The sequence below is a fragment of the Euleptes europaea genome, chromosome 18 (genome assembly GCF_029931775.1).
Source record: "Euleptes europaea isolate rEulEur1 chromosome 18, rEulEur1.hap1, whole genome shotgun sequence".
Classification (NCBI taxonomy): Eukaryota; Metazoa; Chordata; class Lepidosauria; order Squamata; family Sphaerodactylidae; genus Euleptes; species Euleptes europaea.
In genome coordinates this window covers 26,748,532-26,766,207 of record NC_079329.1, presented here as the reverse complement: position 1 = coordinate 26,766,207, position 17,676 = coordinate 26,748,532, and the positions used below count along the sequence as shown (strand labels likewise).

Sequence of the window (17,676 nt, the reverse complement as noted above, 5' to 3'; positions counted from 1 at the left end):
AACTTTGACTCCTCAAGGGATTGCCTAGGGGGAGAGAAGAGATGTGCATTCTGCACGTGGTCAGAAGCGTTCTTTAAAAATGTGAAGTTCTGCCAAGTGTTTGGAGCTGCTTGAGCAAAGTACACGGAAGTCTTCACTGCTTCCAGTGCTCTGTGGATTGGGGCCAGGAAATGCAAAGTTTGTGGTTTCATCTATTTCTAGGTGAACTTTAACTCAACCAAGCATGTAAGCAGACCACACAGTTACCTGTTTTGTGCTGGTGGTTGCAGTTGGGACTATGAAACCACAGCTGCAGCAGTTGCACAGGTATTAAAAGCTCCCGCCTCCCGCCTTGACTGTGAGGACTGGGCATTTTCCCCCCTAACAGCATGCCTCCAAGTGCCGTAGATCAGTAGTCTTTAACCTTTCCAGATGTAGGATTCACTGAGCTACAGGCTCATGACAGGAAGTCATGCGACGTTGAAGTCATGTGTCAGGTAGGGGGGAACCCACCATCGTCAATGCTGTGAAAGCAGGTAGAAGACCAAAAGCATTCAGGGGTCACAAGTCTAGCACCAGGAGGTGTAGAAGAAGAAGAAGAGTTGGTTTTTCTGCCCTGCTTTTCTCTACCTTTAATAGGGTTGCCAATCTCCAGGTACTAGCTGGAGATCTCCTGCTATTACAAATGATCTCCAGCTGACAGAGGTCGATTCACCTGGAGAAAATGGCCGCTTTGGCAATTGGACTCTATGGCATTGAAGTCCCTCCCCTCCCCCAACCCCGCCCTCCTCAGGCTCCACCCCAGAAACCTCCCGCCGGTGGCAAAGAGGGACCTGGCAACCCTAACCTTTAAGGAGTCTCAAAGCAGCTTACAATCCCCTTCCCCTCCCCACAACAGACACCTTGTGAGGTAGGTGAGGCTGAGAGAGTTCTGAGAGAACTGTGACTAGAAACCAAGGAGGTTGAACTGAAAAATGCTAAAATTACAAATATATAAATTTTAATAACGTGTACATATAGATTAAAAACATGACACTCCAAGTAAAAGCAGAAACGTACACATTCAATATATACAAACATGAACAACTGCGATGTACAATCTTTCATTGACCAATATGAGATCCAAAAAGGACCAGACGCGTTTCGGCCTGGAAAGGCCTTCCTCAGTGGTCAGTATGGAATTATAACTTATCACACATCCTAATAATATAATCATATCGTAATAGGCAGTAAGAAATATCTGAAAGCCCTAGTACAGTGAAGTTCCCTGTAAATTTCTTTACTTCTTATATGCTAAAACCTGGCTTCACTGTCTCACCTTTTGCTGTATGCCGGGCTCTTAAGGATGTGGATACATCAAGCAGTGTATTAGGTCCCCTCCCCACAACAGACACCTTGTAAGGTAGGTGAGGCTGAGAGAGTTCTGAGAGAAATGTGACTAGCCCAAGGTCACCCAACAGGCTTCATGCGGAGGAGTGGGGAATCTACCCCGGTTCTTCAGATTAGAGTCCCCCGCTCTTAACCACTACACCACGCTGATAGTGTAGTGAGGAAGAAGCCAAGGGCCAGATCCACGGACGAATCCTCACCCCTACTGAATGACCTGCCCTCAGCATCCTGCTGTTCCTTTCAACATGCTTGCAAAGCGGGGCAGGGAGCATGGCCCTTTCACGTTCTGTGCAGCAGGTCCTTCCAAAAGGCAGCTAGAGATGGCTGCACCATGGCCAATCCCGACTTGTGGGTTGCAGACCTCCGCTGTAGACACGTGCAGAATGATCCGTATTTCTGGCAGATTTGTGGCAGCATTTCTGTACAGTTCCCAGCTTCTTTTGTAACAGAGGTACTTGGTTCCATCCATGACAGGGAGAAATTCTAATGGGTGCAGCTTCTTCTGCCTTCTGACACTGATCAAAGCTGATCAAAGCCCAAAGTTTTAAAGGGCCAGACTCAAGGGAAATTTAGTGTGCAGAAAAGGTCCTAGTTTATCATACGGCCCAGATTATAAACATTAACAGCGCAAACTTATGCAGAGTTACTCCAGTCTAAGCCCATTGAAATGAATGGGCTTAGACTGGAGTAACCCTCCTGTCTCCTGTTTGGATAGAGTACTGATGTCATGAACGATGTACTGTTGTTGCTGATTTATAAGGATGTCATTTTTAGTTCATGTTTTAATATTTATTTGCATGTTTGTTATTTGAAACTACCTTCTGCTCCAGATTGAGATGGATGGGAAGTACCATATACATTTTGTAAATAAATTTGGAGATCAGAGGGGAAAGGAGAACAGGGCACTTTAAAAGCTGGTAGTCTTGTAGTGAGGAGGAGGAGTTGGAGTTGGTTTTTATATGCCGATTTTTTCTACCTTTTAAGGAGAATCAAACTGGCTTACAATCTCTTTCCCTTCCTCTCCCCACAACAGACACCTGGTGAGGTAGGTGAGGGTGAGAGAGTTCGAAGAGAACTGTGACTAGCCCAAGGGCACCCAGCGAGCTTCATGTGTAAGGGTGGGGAAACCAACCTGGTTCACCAGATTAGAGTCCACCGCTCTTAACCACTACACCATGCTGGCTCTCTCTTAAGCAGAGCTCCACCCTCTTAAATCTGAGGTCAATGGGCTTTGAAAGGTGTTTAACTCTATAGGTCTCCGCTGTTGGTGAGGGAGAGCTGGGAGTCCGTTTCGTACACTGTTTACACTGTTTTGCTGCAGCACCGAAGGTCAGTTCAGTGCTACCATCTCAAAAGAGGAAGTGCCATCTGTAGGGAACATTCCCCTGACCCATTTGAGACCAGATTGCCTTTTTGTTTCATATGTGTTGTGTGTGCCTGTCAAGTGATGGCGGTCATCTACAATTGGACTTTTCAAGGTATTTCATTTTCTTGCCTATCAAAACCCCGCAATGAAAGCTTTCGAACACTGAGGGGAACAGTTGCTACCTTCTGACGGAGGGACTGGGTTGTCCTGTCTAACTTGGGGGTGAAAAAGAATCCAATTTAATTTTCTTTTGGCAGAATTGAATAATCTTTTTTTTTACCCCTCTCGGAAGCATTGAAAAGACAATTGGTGAAAAACCCATCGCAAGGGAATAGCTGTCTCATGTAGTTAGGTGTACCCCATCTCCCATGTCCCCCCCTTGTCACAGCCATTCAGTTTAACTCGATGGCTCTTTCAGCAAAAGATGTCCTCCCGCTGATATGCCTTTGGTAACCTCAGGAGACAGGTTCTCCATTCTCATAAACGTACCCAATATGTTCTTTCAAGGTGACACAGAAGTTCAGGGTAAGACTTTTGCGAGAGTTGACGATTTTGTCAGGGCGTTGATGGGCAGTGGGTCAGCCCCTCGAGGGAGGAAAGAGTTGCCACATCCTCTCTTTGTGCCAGCGTTGTCATGTTCATAAAGCTGGACTTCTAGATCCTTCCCTTAGCTGTGGCGTACCCAAACTCGGACAGGAAGCTGTGCTGTGTTCGGCAGCCTGATTTCTGGATAGAGCGTTACTTTGGTGTGAGAGGGGATTAGTGGTTCTTTGAGATGAACGCTGCTAAGTTGTGAAGGAGTCATCAGAATGATTAACCACTGGAAAAAGAACCTACCTGTCATCAAGATATATTGAACAAACAGTTGAAGGAAGAAACCTACCAGATCTTGCCTTTTAGCCCTGATTCAAGCTTCTATTGCCTCTGTTGAGTGATTTTTTCCGCCATTTTGATTGTATTCTCCATGAGAGGGTGATTGTAGGTTCTATGATAGAGTTGCAGATCTGGGTTAAGAAATACCTGGAGATTTTAGGGGTAGAGCCTGGAGAGGTCAGGGTTTGGGAGGGGGAGGAGCTTCAGCAGGGATAATGCCACTCTCCAAATGCGTGCTACCCACAATCTAACAGGTGCAACCATTGTGTTGTGTGAACAGGGGTAACATGTATTTACCAAGCATGTACAACCTTGGTAAATGTGAATGTGATCTCTGAAAATTCAGTGGTCAGTCTGCATGTATGAAAGCTGCATGCATGTGGTAATACATGCGTTGGCCCCATTCACATGACTTGGTGATTGCATATATCAGGATGATCTCAGTACCATGCAGTCTTGACAAACACAGATGGTAGGCTCCTGGTACACATGATACATACATTTATTGTTACGGCCATTGGCCAGCACAAGGTACACATGATTATAATGTCTGAAAAGATCTAAAACTAATTTTGAAAGTAGAAATGTGATATACGTGAATGAGTGAGCCAGAGAGGGATATAAATTGGTACCCTACCAGGGATGTGAAACAGCACACTTGGATGAAAACTCTGAAATATAACTGATAATGGACTGTACTGGTTTTAGGGTTGCAGATATGACTGGTTGCGACAGATATGGTCAATAGATGGGTCTAATATTGCCAAAGAATTTTAAAGCATTTATTTATTTGTTCATTCATTAATTCATTCATTTACTAAGGCAGTTCCTATCTTAGCCCAAAGGTTTTCCAGGACATCTCCCGACAAATAAAAATACCACAAATATCAAAACCCCACCATACTCCTAAAAACCCACTGTAGAAAACATCTTCAAGCAGCATAAACAAGATAAGAATAATTGAAACCCAAATGAAAACAAATCCATCAAGCCGTATAAGTAGGGTTTCCAGTTCCAGGTTGGGAAATATCTGGAGGTTTTGGGGGTGGAGCCTGAGGAGGGTTGGGTTTGAGGAGGGGAGGGATTTCAATGGGGTATAATGCCATAGAGTCTACTTTCCAAAGTGGCCATTTTCTCCTCTGATCTCTGTCACCTGGAGATCAGTTGTATTGTGGAATATCTCCAGCCACCACCTGGAGGTTGGCAAGCCTACGTATAAGACTACAGACCAATCACATTAAAGCAACAAGAGCCACTAGAGCAGAATTAACTAATACACTTTATTAGAACCCTTTAAAAAGAGAGAGAGAGAACTTCAGTGGGATATAATGCCATAGAGTCCACCCTCCAAAGCAGCCATTTTCTCTAGGAGAACTGATCTCTGTAAACTGCAGATCCTTGTATTTCTGGGAGAACTCCAGGCTCCACCTGGAGGTTAATACAAGCTAAATAGCACTGCTGTGTGAAATATAACCCAACAAATGAAATCAATATAGATGGCCAACCTTAAATTACCAACTGTTATATATTAACATGCAAGCATCTAATAGTCTGAAATCGACAAATATACAATAAGACAACCAATACCCTAGGAGTATCTGGATTGGAACTTTGAAAATGTGTAGCTGTAACAGAGTGTTGCATCATACTGGTCATGATGCATATCTAGTCTCTCCAGGATCAGAGGAGCGTGCTGAATATATTAGGTGCTGTGAAACACAGGCAGGATGGTGCTGCTGCAGTCGTCTTGTTTGGGGGCTTCCTAGAGGCACCCGGTTGGCCACTGTGTGAACAGACTGCTGGACTTGATGGGCCTTGGTCTGATCCAGCAGGGCTTTTCTTATGTTCTTATCATTATTGTGTACTGTTTTGAGACAAGAAGGTATATATATATATAAAAAAAGAAATTAAAGGAACTGAAGAAGTCATCAGACGAAACAGAGCTAATTTTCCAGAAGACTGTCTTCGCCTTAGCAGTCCAGTTTGGAGTGCTTTTCTAATATAGTTTTGTGGCTATCACTTTGGAACTTTATAATAGCTTTGGAATTTGATGGACTTTACATTACACTTACCTGCTGTACATAATCCCCTTGTGGGTTATTACCCTGGATACTTACCTGGTATCGGTTGTCTTATTGTATGTTTGTCAATATCAGACTATTAGATGCTTGCATTAGTTGGTAATTCAAGGTTGGCCATCTATGTTGGTTCCACCTGGAGACTGGTTCTCCACCATTAAGGTATACGGATCCCAAACTATATAGGAAACATTCTGAATTGGGTGTGGAAACAAATTGGGAGCCAGTCTAGATGAGCAAGACTGGAGGGTTACGGTCTGTGTAACTGACAGTCTCCTATTACCATTTTTATGCTTTCGGGGCTTTCCTTTCTCTCCCTGTTCATTAGGGTGAACCTGGCTCTTGCCTATACGGAGCTCACGGAGGAGCTGTGCCGCCTGAGGAACCTCAGCTCTCTGCAAAGCCAGATTCTCCGAACGCTTATGCAAGAGCAGGCTGTCAACGGTGGTGAGTACTGCGTTGGTGGGGAAGGAAGTGAGCACGGTGTTGCCAACCTCCAGGCAGGACCCAGAGGCCTCCCAGAATCATGACTGATCTCTGGACTACAGGCCTACTAGGACTGCCAACTCCAGTTTGGGAAATTTGACTTTAGGGAGGGGAGGGACCTCAGCAAGGTATAATGTCACTAAGTCTGTCCTCCAAAGCAGCCATTTTATCCAGAGGGACTGATCTCTGGATATCAGTTCCCCTGGAGAAACTGGCTGCTTTGGAGGACACATGAACATGTGAAGCTGCCTTCTACTGAAACAGACCCTTGTGGTCCATCAAAGTCAGTATTGCCTACTCAGACCGGCAGCGGGTCTCCAGGGTCTCAGGCAGAGGTCTTTCACATCACCTACCTGCCCAGTCCCTTTTAACTGGAGACGCCGGGGATTGAACCTGGGACCTTCTGCACGTAGAGCAGATGCTCTGCCACTGAGCCACGGCCCCTCCTTCCATCTTGGTAGCACAGTAAGTGCCAGTCATATCCAACCAGACCAAGTTTCAGTGTCTAACAAGCATCAATGGCTCCAAAGTTTTCAACTTTTCTCACAGCTAACTTCCCTGAGGATGAAAAAAAAAATCAATGGCTTGATCCTTTCCAAACCATAAACAATACAAAATTAGACAGACTTAGCGGCATTATACCTTGACCTCCCCGCCCTAAAGTCAAATTTCCCAAACTGCAGTTGGCAGTCCCAGTGGGCCTGTGGAGGATTCAGTAGGTGTTCAGAGATAGTTTCAAGTCTAAAGCTGTGCCTGTGGGTAACTTAACAGTTCCTGAAACTCAGGTACACGCACGCACGTGGAATTGGGGGACCTACTGAAAAAGGAAAAGGTATCCTCTTCATATCCCCACCCTCTCGCAACCAACCAGAAAGAACTGTAAGTGCAGAGTAGGGGTCCTGATGCAAAGCGAGTACCTTGGCTGATTCAAGAAAGGTACCGAGCGACTTTTCAGCCTCCCCGTCCTTCACCCAAACTCACTAATCCATTTGACTTCATGTGCCCATATATGGTGAACACTCAGACCCCAAACACGGGCAAAACCACCATCCGGTGAGTTACCACAGAAGCTGAGAGGCCCTTCCTGTGGCCTGGAGGGGGGAAATTCCACTCTGAAGTTTGCCCTCCTGCCTGTTTATAGCACCAGTAGCTGATATCTTGGCAGATTCTTTGTTGTTGTGGCCGTCACATCACAGCTGCCTTATGGTGACCCTGTAGGATTTTCAAGGCAAGGGATGTTCAGAGGTGGTTTGCCATTGCCTGCCTCTTGTGTCACGCCCCTGGTATTCCTTGGAGGTCTCCGTGCAAATACTACCCAGGGTCAGGGCTGAGAGTATGTGACTGGCCCAAGGTCACCCAGCAAGCTTCCATGGTGCGAGTGGGGATTTGAACCTGGGTTTCCCAGATCCTAGCCCGATACCTTAACCATTACACCACTCTGGCTCACTGGCGGATTCATACCCAATCGATATCTTTGCTGGTTTGGGGATGAGTCAATGGCTTGTATCCTTTCCCTCTTGTTCAGTTAAGTCTGAAGCTTTCCTCAAGCCTAGAATGGATCCTTTGGGCTGCAGGAAAGCTTCAGGTTTGGCTGAGTGGAGGGGTAAGTAACAAGGCAGTGGACGGAATCTGTAGGCTGGTTCCAATGACTTACTTCCACCGTGGTGGATCCAATTGCTCTCTCTTGAATTGAGGCTGTGGCTCAATGGTAGAGCATTGGTTCAGTCTCCAGTTAAAGGGTCAGGGATTAGATGATGTGCAGGAACTCTACCTAAGACCCTGGAGAGCCGCTTCCACTCTGAGGAGACGATAATGACCTTGATAGACCAAGGGAGTGACTACGTAGGAGGGAGCTTCATGGTTCAAAAGGGGCAGGCCATGGCTCAGTGGTAGAACATCTACTTTGCATGCATGTCCAGTTGAAGGGTCAGGTAGGAGTTGATGTGAAAAACCTCAGCCTGTGACCCTGGAGAGCCGCTGCCAATCAGAGTAGACAGTACTGACCTTGATAGACCAAGCATCTGATTCACTATGAGAGTCAGTGTGGTATAGTGGTTAAGAGCAGTGGACTCTAATCTGAAGAACCGGGTTTGATTCCCCACTCCTCCACATGAGCAGTGGACTCTAATCTGGTGAACCAGGTTTGTTTCTCCACTCCTTCACATGAAGCCATCTGAGTGACCTTGGGCTAGTCACAGTTTTCTCAGAATTCTCTCAGCCCCACCGGCCTCACAAGGAGAGGAAGTTGTGGGGAGAGGAAGAGAAAGAGATTCAAAGCCAGTTTGATTCTCCTTAAAAGGTAGAGAAAGTCGGCATATAAAAACCAAATCTTCTCCTCCTCCTCTTCATCTTTTCATTAACACAGGGTTGGGCTGTGGCTTAGTGGTAGAGTGCCTGCTTTGCAAGCCAGACAGTCCCCAGTTCAATCCCCACCTCTCCAGTTAAAAGGATCAGGTGGGAAGGGATATGAAAGATCTGAGATCGCGGAGAGCCAGTCTAAGTAGACAGGCCTGACCCTTGATAGACTAAGGGTTAGGCAGTGAATGGCAGCTTCGCATGACTCTTCTTTTGACAGAGAAAGATTTCTTTTGATAAGACTGCCAGTCCAGTGTTGTCAGTGCCATCCCTCACTCTGTTCAGAAAAGCCTTCTGTTAAAAAACAACAACTGAATGCAGACCAGAGGTATAAGTATTACTTTTGCATCCATGGGTGTTCAAATAACTTCTTGCCATCATAGATTGGGTGAGCAGTTTTGAAGGCACTTTGACACCCAGGTCTGGTTGAAAACACATGGCAAGGTGGTAGATCTGCTGCAGACCCGAGAACATCCGTTACTTCTCGGAGCTAGGATGTGATTCTTCTCTTGCTCCTGTTTCTTTCCAGGGCATCGCCACTCTCCCCATTCCCAGCGCCATTCTCCTGCTCAGCAACGCCGCTCTCCAGCTCCCCAGTGTGCTTCCCCAGCCCAGCAAGGCAGACCATCCGTCCCTCAGTGCCAGTCTCCGGCTCTGCAAAGACGCTCTCCAGCCCCGCCCTGCCAATCCCCTGCCCATCAGCGCCGTTCCCCAGCTCCACCTCCCTGCCAGTCGCCTGCCTCGCAGCGCCGTTCCCCGGCTCCGCCGCCCAGCCAGTCTCCAGCCCAGCAACGCTGCTCGCCCGCCCCAAACTGCTCCTCCTCCGCCATCACGTCGCAGCACAGATCTTCAGGCGGCGAGAGAAGCATCATGGATCTGGGCTACGCCAAACCCTCCAGCCACCACATCAAAGCAAGCTTCCAAGGGCGCCGGAGCTATTCGGAGGTGAGCGACGCAGCCATGTACCAGCAGAACCGCTCCCTCTGGCTGCAGCCGGAAGCTTCCACCTTACCAAAGCACCGTCCCTACGGCGACGTTTACGCCAGAGACGCCTTCGAAGAGCACTTGCGCTTCGAGAAGCAATCCTCGGACGAAGACGACTGGGCCCTCCCAAGTCCCCCCAGCCCTGAAGCCGGGGGAATTCGCTGCGCCTCCTTCTGTGCAGGGTTTCCCATCCCCGATGCTTCCACGCACCGGACCGATGCCTCGTACTCTAGGGCTGAGCACGCTCAGTCCTGGCCCTCAATCAACGTAAGCATCCTCCCGCTCTGTGGTTGTCCTGTGCTTTTCACCCATCCAGATTTTACAATACAAAGTCCAGAGTCACTTTAAGAATGTTGAGATACAGTATGTTGTGGTGTTTTTGGTTATAAGCTGTAACAACAAAGGTTGTTGAAGACTAGGGTCATTTATGCATGGTCACTGTAACCTCCTTTATTCCCTGTTTCAGCCAGGATCTAATTTTTCAGTATGCACGATATCCCATTCCTTGGTAGCTCGATGCTGTTTTGACGCAAAACCAACCCGGGTCTTCCTGTTTCTCTGTTAATGCGACTTTTCCCTCTCCCCTGAGCTCAGCCCTGCTCAAAGCAGTGGGCAGATGACTAGAAGATTGGCTTCTCTCACAGCCAATCATGAATCAGTGTGTAAAGAGGTGGGGATTCAAGTGCTTCCTGCTACCTCAGAGCTTTTCTGAGCAGAAGAAAGGCTTTTTAAAAACAAGGCTTGGATTTCTCCCCCCACCCTTCTTTCATATTGCTCCGTTTTGTTTTGTTTTTTTGTTCTTAAAATGCTTTTTAATGTGGTAGTTGGGTTTGGGGGGAAGAAAATCTTCTCTTACTACGAGCACTGCGAAGTAAGCCAATGATAGAGCAGCATTTATAGGGGTGGGACTTGATTTGAGCTTGGGAGACTGCTTTTCAGTATTCATGGCTTGATTAGCACACAGTTTCGTCCCTGATCATTCAAGCCAATGCATACAGTTTCCCCCAAATCATGTTACATTAATGTGCAATGAGCCCAGGTCCAACCAGGGAGATCCATGCAACCAGGGAGATCCATGCATAAAAGGCCTAATTGATCTGTTGCAGCCTGAGCATTGGTGGGTAAGAATCTAGTAGTAGTAAAGGAGTGGGGGATGATTTTTTTTTTTACAAACTGAGGTTAAAAGGCCGAGCAACATAAGCAATGGCATAATCTTCCTTGCATCTCGGTAAGAAAGGCTGACTTTTAAATAAAGTGAGTAAATCAATAAGCAAGCAGTGATTATTCAGAGCAGAAATGAGATCCAGTCAGAAGAGTGAAAGATCCAGTCAGAACAGGTATGGCCCGCTTCTGTTTTGTGGTAAGAGCCAGTGTGGTGTATTGATTAGAGTGTTGGACTCAATCTTGGAGACCCGGGTTTGAATCCCCACTTTGCAGCACAGATCTTCAGGCGGCGAGAGAAGCATTATGGATCTGGGCTATGCCAAACCCTCCAGCCACCACCATGCAAGCTTGCTGGGTGATCTTAGGCCAGTCACACACTCTCAGCCTAGCCTACTGCACAAGGTTGCTGTGAAGATAAAATGAAGGAGAGGAGAGCGATGTCAGCCACTTTGAGTCCCTATTGGGGAGAAAGGCAGAAAGGTATAAATGAGGTTAAATAAATAAAGATGAATTGGCACAGCACGCTGCACAAAGTATATAAACCTGTAAGGCATAACAATTACTTTTTGTAATGAGTTAGTTCCAACTCCTGGAAACAACGGTGACCAAATCTGATTGTGTCAGGCTTACAGGTGAATTCCAACTCAGTGTCTTCACACTGGATTCTCCCTTTGAAACTTTTTCACTGAAGTGTGAAAACTCTCAAACCCCCCTACAAATTTTCTGAAGTTTCTCCAGCCTTCAAAGGGAGATTCCTTCACAAAGGGGCTGCGCTGGATTTCCTTCACGTTTTGACTCTGTCCTTCCTAAGCTTGAAAGAAACTTGGAGTAGCCTGCTCGCTGCAGAGGCGAATGATCCTTCTCTTCATGTGGCAGTACTCGTTTATCACCAATTAAAAGGCGATCATACCTACTCTGACTGGATCTTTTACTGGTGGCTGGATCTTGTTTTCATTGGCCCTCTACATAAATAATGGGCTGGATCCCATGGAAGATTTGCATGTGTGTTAACAGTCCTGCAAGCTTGAAAACGACTCCTTGCTGGGTGCTTGTACCAAGCAGAAGTGCTTCTCCACCTGTGTTATCTGCGTGAGCAAGACACAGCGCGAGGTTTTTCTTCTGGCGCAATGCCAAAGCAAACTCAAGAACCATGCAGACGGTCTGTTGTGCATCCCCATCACTTTGGATGCGCACGGTTCTCTTGTTAAAAATTATACCGAAGTCGCTGTGTGTTGCTGCAAGCCTTGTGCTGTCGTTTGCTCAAGCAGAACTGTGCTAATCACATTTTCCTTTCTGCTCACACATCACTGGATCCAACCCAGTATCTTGAATAGCTCAGCTGTTTGGTCTTCTTGTTTCCCCCATCTTTCTTCTTGTGTTTTCCCCAATCAGCTCTGGGCTCAAAGGAGATTGGGAGTGGCCAGTTTACTAGCTAGTTCACCAAAGGAGATTGGGAGTGGCTACTAGCTAGTTCACCAAAGGAGATTGGGAGTGGCTAGTTCACTTTTTACAGATGTTGTGTACACTATGCAACTGGCTCTGTCAATTCACCACCAGTCAGAAATGGGTCACATCCGTTCTGCTTGGATCTTTTACCCTTTTGACTGGTTCTCATTTGTACTCTGAATAATCACCACTTACATTGCTTGGCATTTTGGCCTCAGTTTGCAAAAACAAAAACAAACATTTTGCTTTTTGGTTGAAGCAAACGCATATGGCTGCCTCTCTGGAAACTCATCATGTTTTTTTCAGAGTGGCAGAGGTTTTTTTTATGGGAAGTATTTGACTGTCACAGACCAAAGACGGAGTTGAACAAAAAGGATTAGGGAGGCCACTGGTTTGTGAGAGGATGGGGGCTATCTTGGAGCCTCATAAATCTTGTTAGGGCGCAGTTTTTTATCATGTATTTCAATTTAAGGACACATGAACACATGAAGCTGCCTTATACTGAATCAGACCCTCGGTCCATCGAAGTCAGTATTGTCTACTCAGACCGGCAGTGGCTCTCCAGGGTCTCAGGCAGAGGTCTTTCATGTCACCTACTCGCCTAGTCCCTTTAACTGGAGATGCCGGGGATTAAACCTGGGACCTTTCGTCTGCCAAGCAGATGCTCTTCCACTGAGCCACAGCCCTTCCCAAAATGACAATACATAAAAGCAACATTTAACTGGTCTCCTTCCAGCACTTTCTTGATGACTTTCCAGTTGTTCTCTTTATTGTTGCTTTTGGGTTTTGTAAAAAAAAAAAAAAATGGCAGCAAAAAAAATGAGAAACACCTGTTTAGAACTAAGGCTGTTTCCACACCAGCTTGTTTTGCCTCCCGTAGACACTCTGCATGTCTCTTCACTCATTTGTTGATAAGAATCCAGGTGATGTCTTTGCAAACTCGTTTTTTCCTTAGGCGTCCTTGTTGATGATGTGATTTGTGTCATGATAGGGAGATGATAGTGTGTAACCCTTCCCTCTCTTTCTATTAACTGGCCTTTCTATCACAGTTTGTTTCAAAACGTGCCCCTTTTCCTGCTCTGCCATTTCATTATTTAAGTGACCACCCTGCTTTGGGTACTTGAGTGCATATGTCCAAAAGCCCTTACTCCAGTCTGGCATTTGTTTTTGGGATGCTCAGTTGTTTTTTTGTTCAATTAAGAAGTGCGCTTGTGGGGTACAGAAATCCCATTCCGTTGTCAGTGTTGGAAGTGAAGGACTTTGCGCTGTCTCTTAACCTCAGACTCCAGAGGGGGACAAGACTAGTGAGTCAGAGAGTTAGAGGGGACAAGACACTGGGGCATCCTTTCTCTACTGCTCTGACCTATCCCTTTGATATGTAGATTGCTACTCTTAGGGAAACTTCCTTCCTTCCTGTTTCTTTCCCACCTCCTCACACACACTGGCACTTCTCCATCTTGCCACCATGAGGGAAAGACGCATGTCCTGGATCTCCCTCCATCCTAGTTAGTTAGAATAGATAGGCAACTATACTTTACTCTATCCTATCCAGAAATGGATTTCCTATAATAAATGAAGTATATTAGTTAAATAGACAAAAGGCTCCTTGCAATTTTGTTCCTGGCACACACAGAGATTTGGATGGGCTTCTCTGGGCATAACAGCCTTTGTGCACTCTGCTAATTTAACAGGGATTTGGGCATAACGAATCCCTCACAATCCAACAGTCAGTCCCCCCCGTTCTGGGTCAAACTCTAAGCTCTCTCTCTGCCACTGGCTCCTTCCCCTCACCCACACACTGGCGCATGCTCCCCTTTCTTCCATCCTCACTTTATCCTCCTTCTCCTGTACGTGCCATTTTGGGTTGCTACAAGACCGAGCCTTGTGAAACCCACAAGGCTGGTCCCACACTGTAGAAAACTTGTCCCCAACAGTGACAGTTCCGTGGAGGTAGATCATGATGGGTAGCAGTGTTAGTCTGTCGCTAGCACTAGAAAAGAGCAGGAGTCCAGTAGCACCTGAAAGACAACATTTCTGACAATCTGTTAGTCTTTAAGGTGCTACTGGACCCCTGCTCTTTTCTACTGCTAGTGGCAGTTCCAGTAATCAAAATATTTTTATTCCCACCATGCTTCAAGATTTTTTTTCCCGACCCAAAGGTTGTTAGGAACATAAGAAGAGTCCTGCTGGATCAGACCAGTGGTCCATCTAGTCAAGCATCCTGTCTCACATGGTGCCCAATCAGTAACAAAGGACAGCAAATGCAGAGCATAGAAGCCAAAGCCTGCCTGCCTGCCTGCCTGCCTGCCTTCCTTCCTTCCTTCCTTCCTTCCTTCCTTCCTTCCTTCCTTCCTTCCTTCCTTCCTTCCTTCCTTCCTTCCTTCCTTCCTTCCTTCCTTCCTTCCTTCCTGAAATTCTGGTCACATAAGTTGCTTTTGAGTTTGGTAACTTCATAAACATAGCATTATAAACCTTGGATTGTCTATCATTTTGTTCTTGCTTCTGTTGTCTATTAATGTAAATGATGCTTTGACTCTCCTCGTAAGGGGATTCTCAGAAGCACCATTCACCACTCTGAGCATCCCGTCTAGGAGTTTCTCAAAGCTTTTCATGTGCTTTCCCTGTTACCGTGGCCCCCTTTCTCTGACAGAAGTGTGTTAAATTTAGGACTGAAAGGTGATTCACCTCTACTCAGTTATTGTATGTATGAGGGAGGGTAGGTATTATGTTGTTCCATGGAGGTAGAGTCTGTCAGCGCAGGTGAGGAATTTTCTTAAGAATACTTGAATATCTAATTTAATTGCCAAATAATAGATATTTGTACACTTTTTTTGTTAAACAAACCTCTCATCTGAGAGCCAGCGTGGCGTAGTGGTTAAGAGTGGTAGTTTGGAGCAGTGGACTCTGATCTGGAGAACCGGGTGTGATTCCCCACTCCTCCACATGAGCGGCGGAGGCTAATCTGATGAATTGGATTTGTTTCCCCACTCCTCCACACAAAACCAGCTGGGTGACCTTGGGCGACTCATGGCTCTCTCAGCCTCACCTACCTCACAGGGTGTCTGTTGTGGGGAGGGGAAGGGAAGGTGATTGTAAACCGGTTTGAGGTCTTTAAGCAGAGGCTAGATGGCCATCTGTCGGGAGTGCTTTGATTGTGGGACCCTGCATGGCGGGGAAGGGTTGGGGTCACTGGGGATGTGGGGGGAGGTAGTTGTTAATTTCCTGCATTATGCAGGGGGTTGGACTAGATGACCCTGGTGGTATCTTCCAACTCTATGATTCTATGATTCTTCCTTAAGTGGCAGAGAAAGTCAGCATATAAAAACCAACTCTTCTTCTTCTTTCCCCATCCTGTGTCCCTTAGTTGCTGATGGAGACAGTGGACTCTGACATCCGAAGCTGCCCTCTCTGCCAGGTGGCCTTCCCCATTGGTTACCCGGACGATGCTTTGATAAAACACATTGATTCCCACCTGGAGAACAGCAAGATCTGAGGCCTGCACCGTCATCCCTCCTTCCGGCTTCCTTAACAAGACCTGTCCACCTCAACCCACCCCTCCCTTCTTGGATGCTGCATGAAAAGTGATGGAACAAACAGGGGCTCTCTCTAAAATACCTCCAAGTCTCCAGTAGACTGAGCCGCAAAGAGTTCTGCCTCTCCCTCGTCCCCTTCTCTTTGCCTTGGTTTTTTCCAAAGTGGGTTTCTTCTCCTTCCTGTTCTGTATGAGCAGGACCTGCAATATGTCTCCAGTGCTTGAACCAGCTTTGGTGGGAGTGGGGTTGGAAGGGTGGACGTAGGGTACTGGGACCAGGCTTAGTAGGCTCACAACCTTGTCCTGGTCTGGATGTTCAGGACTGCGGTGGGCTCCAAGGAGGCCTGTATGGTTCGGTTTTAATGTCTCTGGGAGATCTCAGGGTAGGATGAGTGAGAAATCACCTGTGACTGTGTGTATCGTTGCGCCGTGTAGGGTGGGGTTGGACAGAGCAGCTGGACGGGTGAACTCCAACCTACGGAGGGTGCAGCCCCGCCACTCAGGTGAAAGAAATCGAAAGGTTTCGTTTTTTTTTTTTGGTGCCCATCTCAATGCAGGAATGTCCAAGTGGGTCAAATGCCCCCCTGCCTTTTCAAGCTATTAAGAAGGGCATTCAGGCCCTGCTCCTCGTTGGTCGTTTAACAGACAGAGAAACCCTCGGCCTCCAACTTGCTGTTTTGAGCGTCTTTGACTGGGTCTTTTACATTAAAAGCCCACTTTCTTCTTTTAATGATGCTGCTGCGAATTAGAGCCAACTTCCAGAAGTGTAGCATGGATGTTCTTACGTTATTGCACTGGACATTATAACACACGAAAGCTCTTTTTGCCGCTGAAGGAGTCTCCCTCCTTTATGCCAGATTCTCACACCTGGTGCGCTGGAGGAGCTGTCCACCGCCAACTTGGTTAGAGCTCCAGGAAGAGTCCATCCCCCCCACCCACCCCGCCCGTGAGTGTCCGTGTTCTCTTTCGGCAACTGTTTTTCCACTTCCCTCACAAGGAACCTCTCACCTTGCTTTAGGTAGTTTGTTCCCGTATAACCAGAATTGTACTCACCACATTCTGCAACATTAATCTTCTGCAGTGACAGCATGTTAACACTGGTTTTTTGACAAAGGCATAAATGTGAACACCTTTTGATCTCTCTCTCTCTCTCTCTCTCTCTCTCTCTCTGGCCTTACCAAGCATATCTTTTGCTGTACTGATCTAAAACGATTGGCATGTTCCGATTGGCCTCTCTCTTCCGGGCCTGCGGTGCCTCCATATTGTGAGAACCGTCTCCTTCAAATGGCCTGCCCGCACACTGGGATGTGGCCCCATAGAGCTGTGCTGTTTTTCTCCTCCTGAGGCCACTGTCTTCCTAGCGCCTGGTTCTTTATTAACAAATGTACGTGTTTAGATTTATAGCCTGCCTTATCCCAAGGGCTCCGGGTGCCCAAATAGGCTCGGGGCCTTCTGGCTCCTGGTCTAATTCACATGGGGACTAGGAGGAGGAGGACAGAATTAAATGTAGACTATAAAAAGGTACAGTTGTTGGATTTCTCACTCCTGTAATATCACTCCCTTGTTCCTATAAAACCACATTGGTCTGTCCCAACTCATTTTTTTTTAAGATTTGAAACTCTCACTAAGACATCACTTTCTCATCATCTTTACTGTCTCCTGTCAGGGTTGCAAACTGCCACGTGTCTCTGTGTCCATCTCATGTCTGAATGCATTCATTCTTAGGTCTGAGACCCGTGAACATTGAAGGGTGGAACTATACACAGCAACAGATCTCCCCTCCTAATCTTCAAATGCAAATTGCCAACAGACCACTGTAAACTGAGCAGGGAATCTCCAGAAGAGAAGCAACAGGAGGGAGATGGATTCTGAACTCTTCCTCCACCCACTGCTTCTTCCCACCATGTCCTCAAAAACCTAGATTTCTTGTCACTGATGGCTTATTTCCAGCCTCAGCTAGGAGAAAACCAGCATGGGGAGAGGAGGGTTGTTTGGGGCGGATGTGGTGGGAGGTCAGAGGGTTC

At 46.8% G+C, this 17,676-nt stretch overlaps 1 protein-coding gene and 1 non-coding gene across 2 annotated transcripts in view; one reads left to right on the top strand and one right to left on the bottom strand.

Annotated features, from left to right (window-relative positions):
* TBKBP1 (TBK1 binding protein 1) overlaps positions 1-15,904 on the top strand; it is a 62,059-nt gene extending 46,155 nt beyond the window's left edge. The window contains exons 7-9 of the mRNA XM_056863584.1: positions 6,014-6,132; positions 9,056-9,777; positions 15,485-15,904. Coding sequence (XP_056719562.1) covers positions 6,014-6,132; positions 9,056-9,777; positions 15,485-15,613 — 970 coding nt within the window. The 3' untranslated portion in view covers positions 15,614-15,904. The remainder of the gene's footprint in view (positions 1-6,013; positions 6,133-9,055; positions 9,778-15,484) is intronic.
* TRNAV-UAC (transfer RNA valine (anticodon UAC)) lies at positions 6,544-6,615 on the bottom strand. The gene has a single exon. It is a non-coding gene; the product is annotated as a tRNA-Val (tRNA).
* Positions 15,905-17,676: the final 1,772 nt, after the last annotated feature.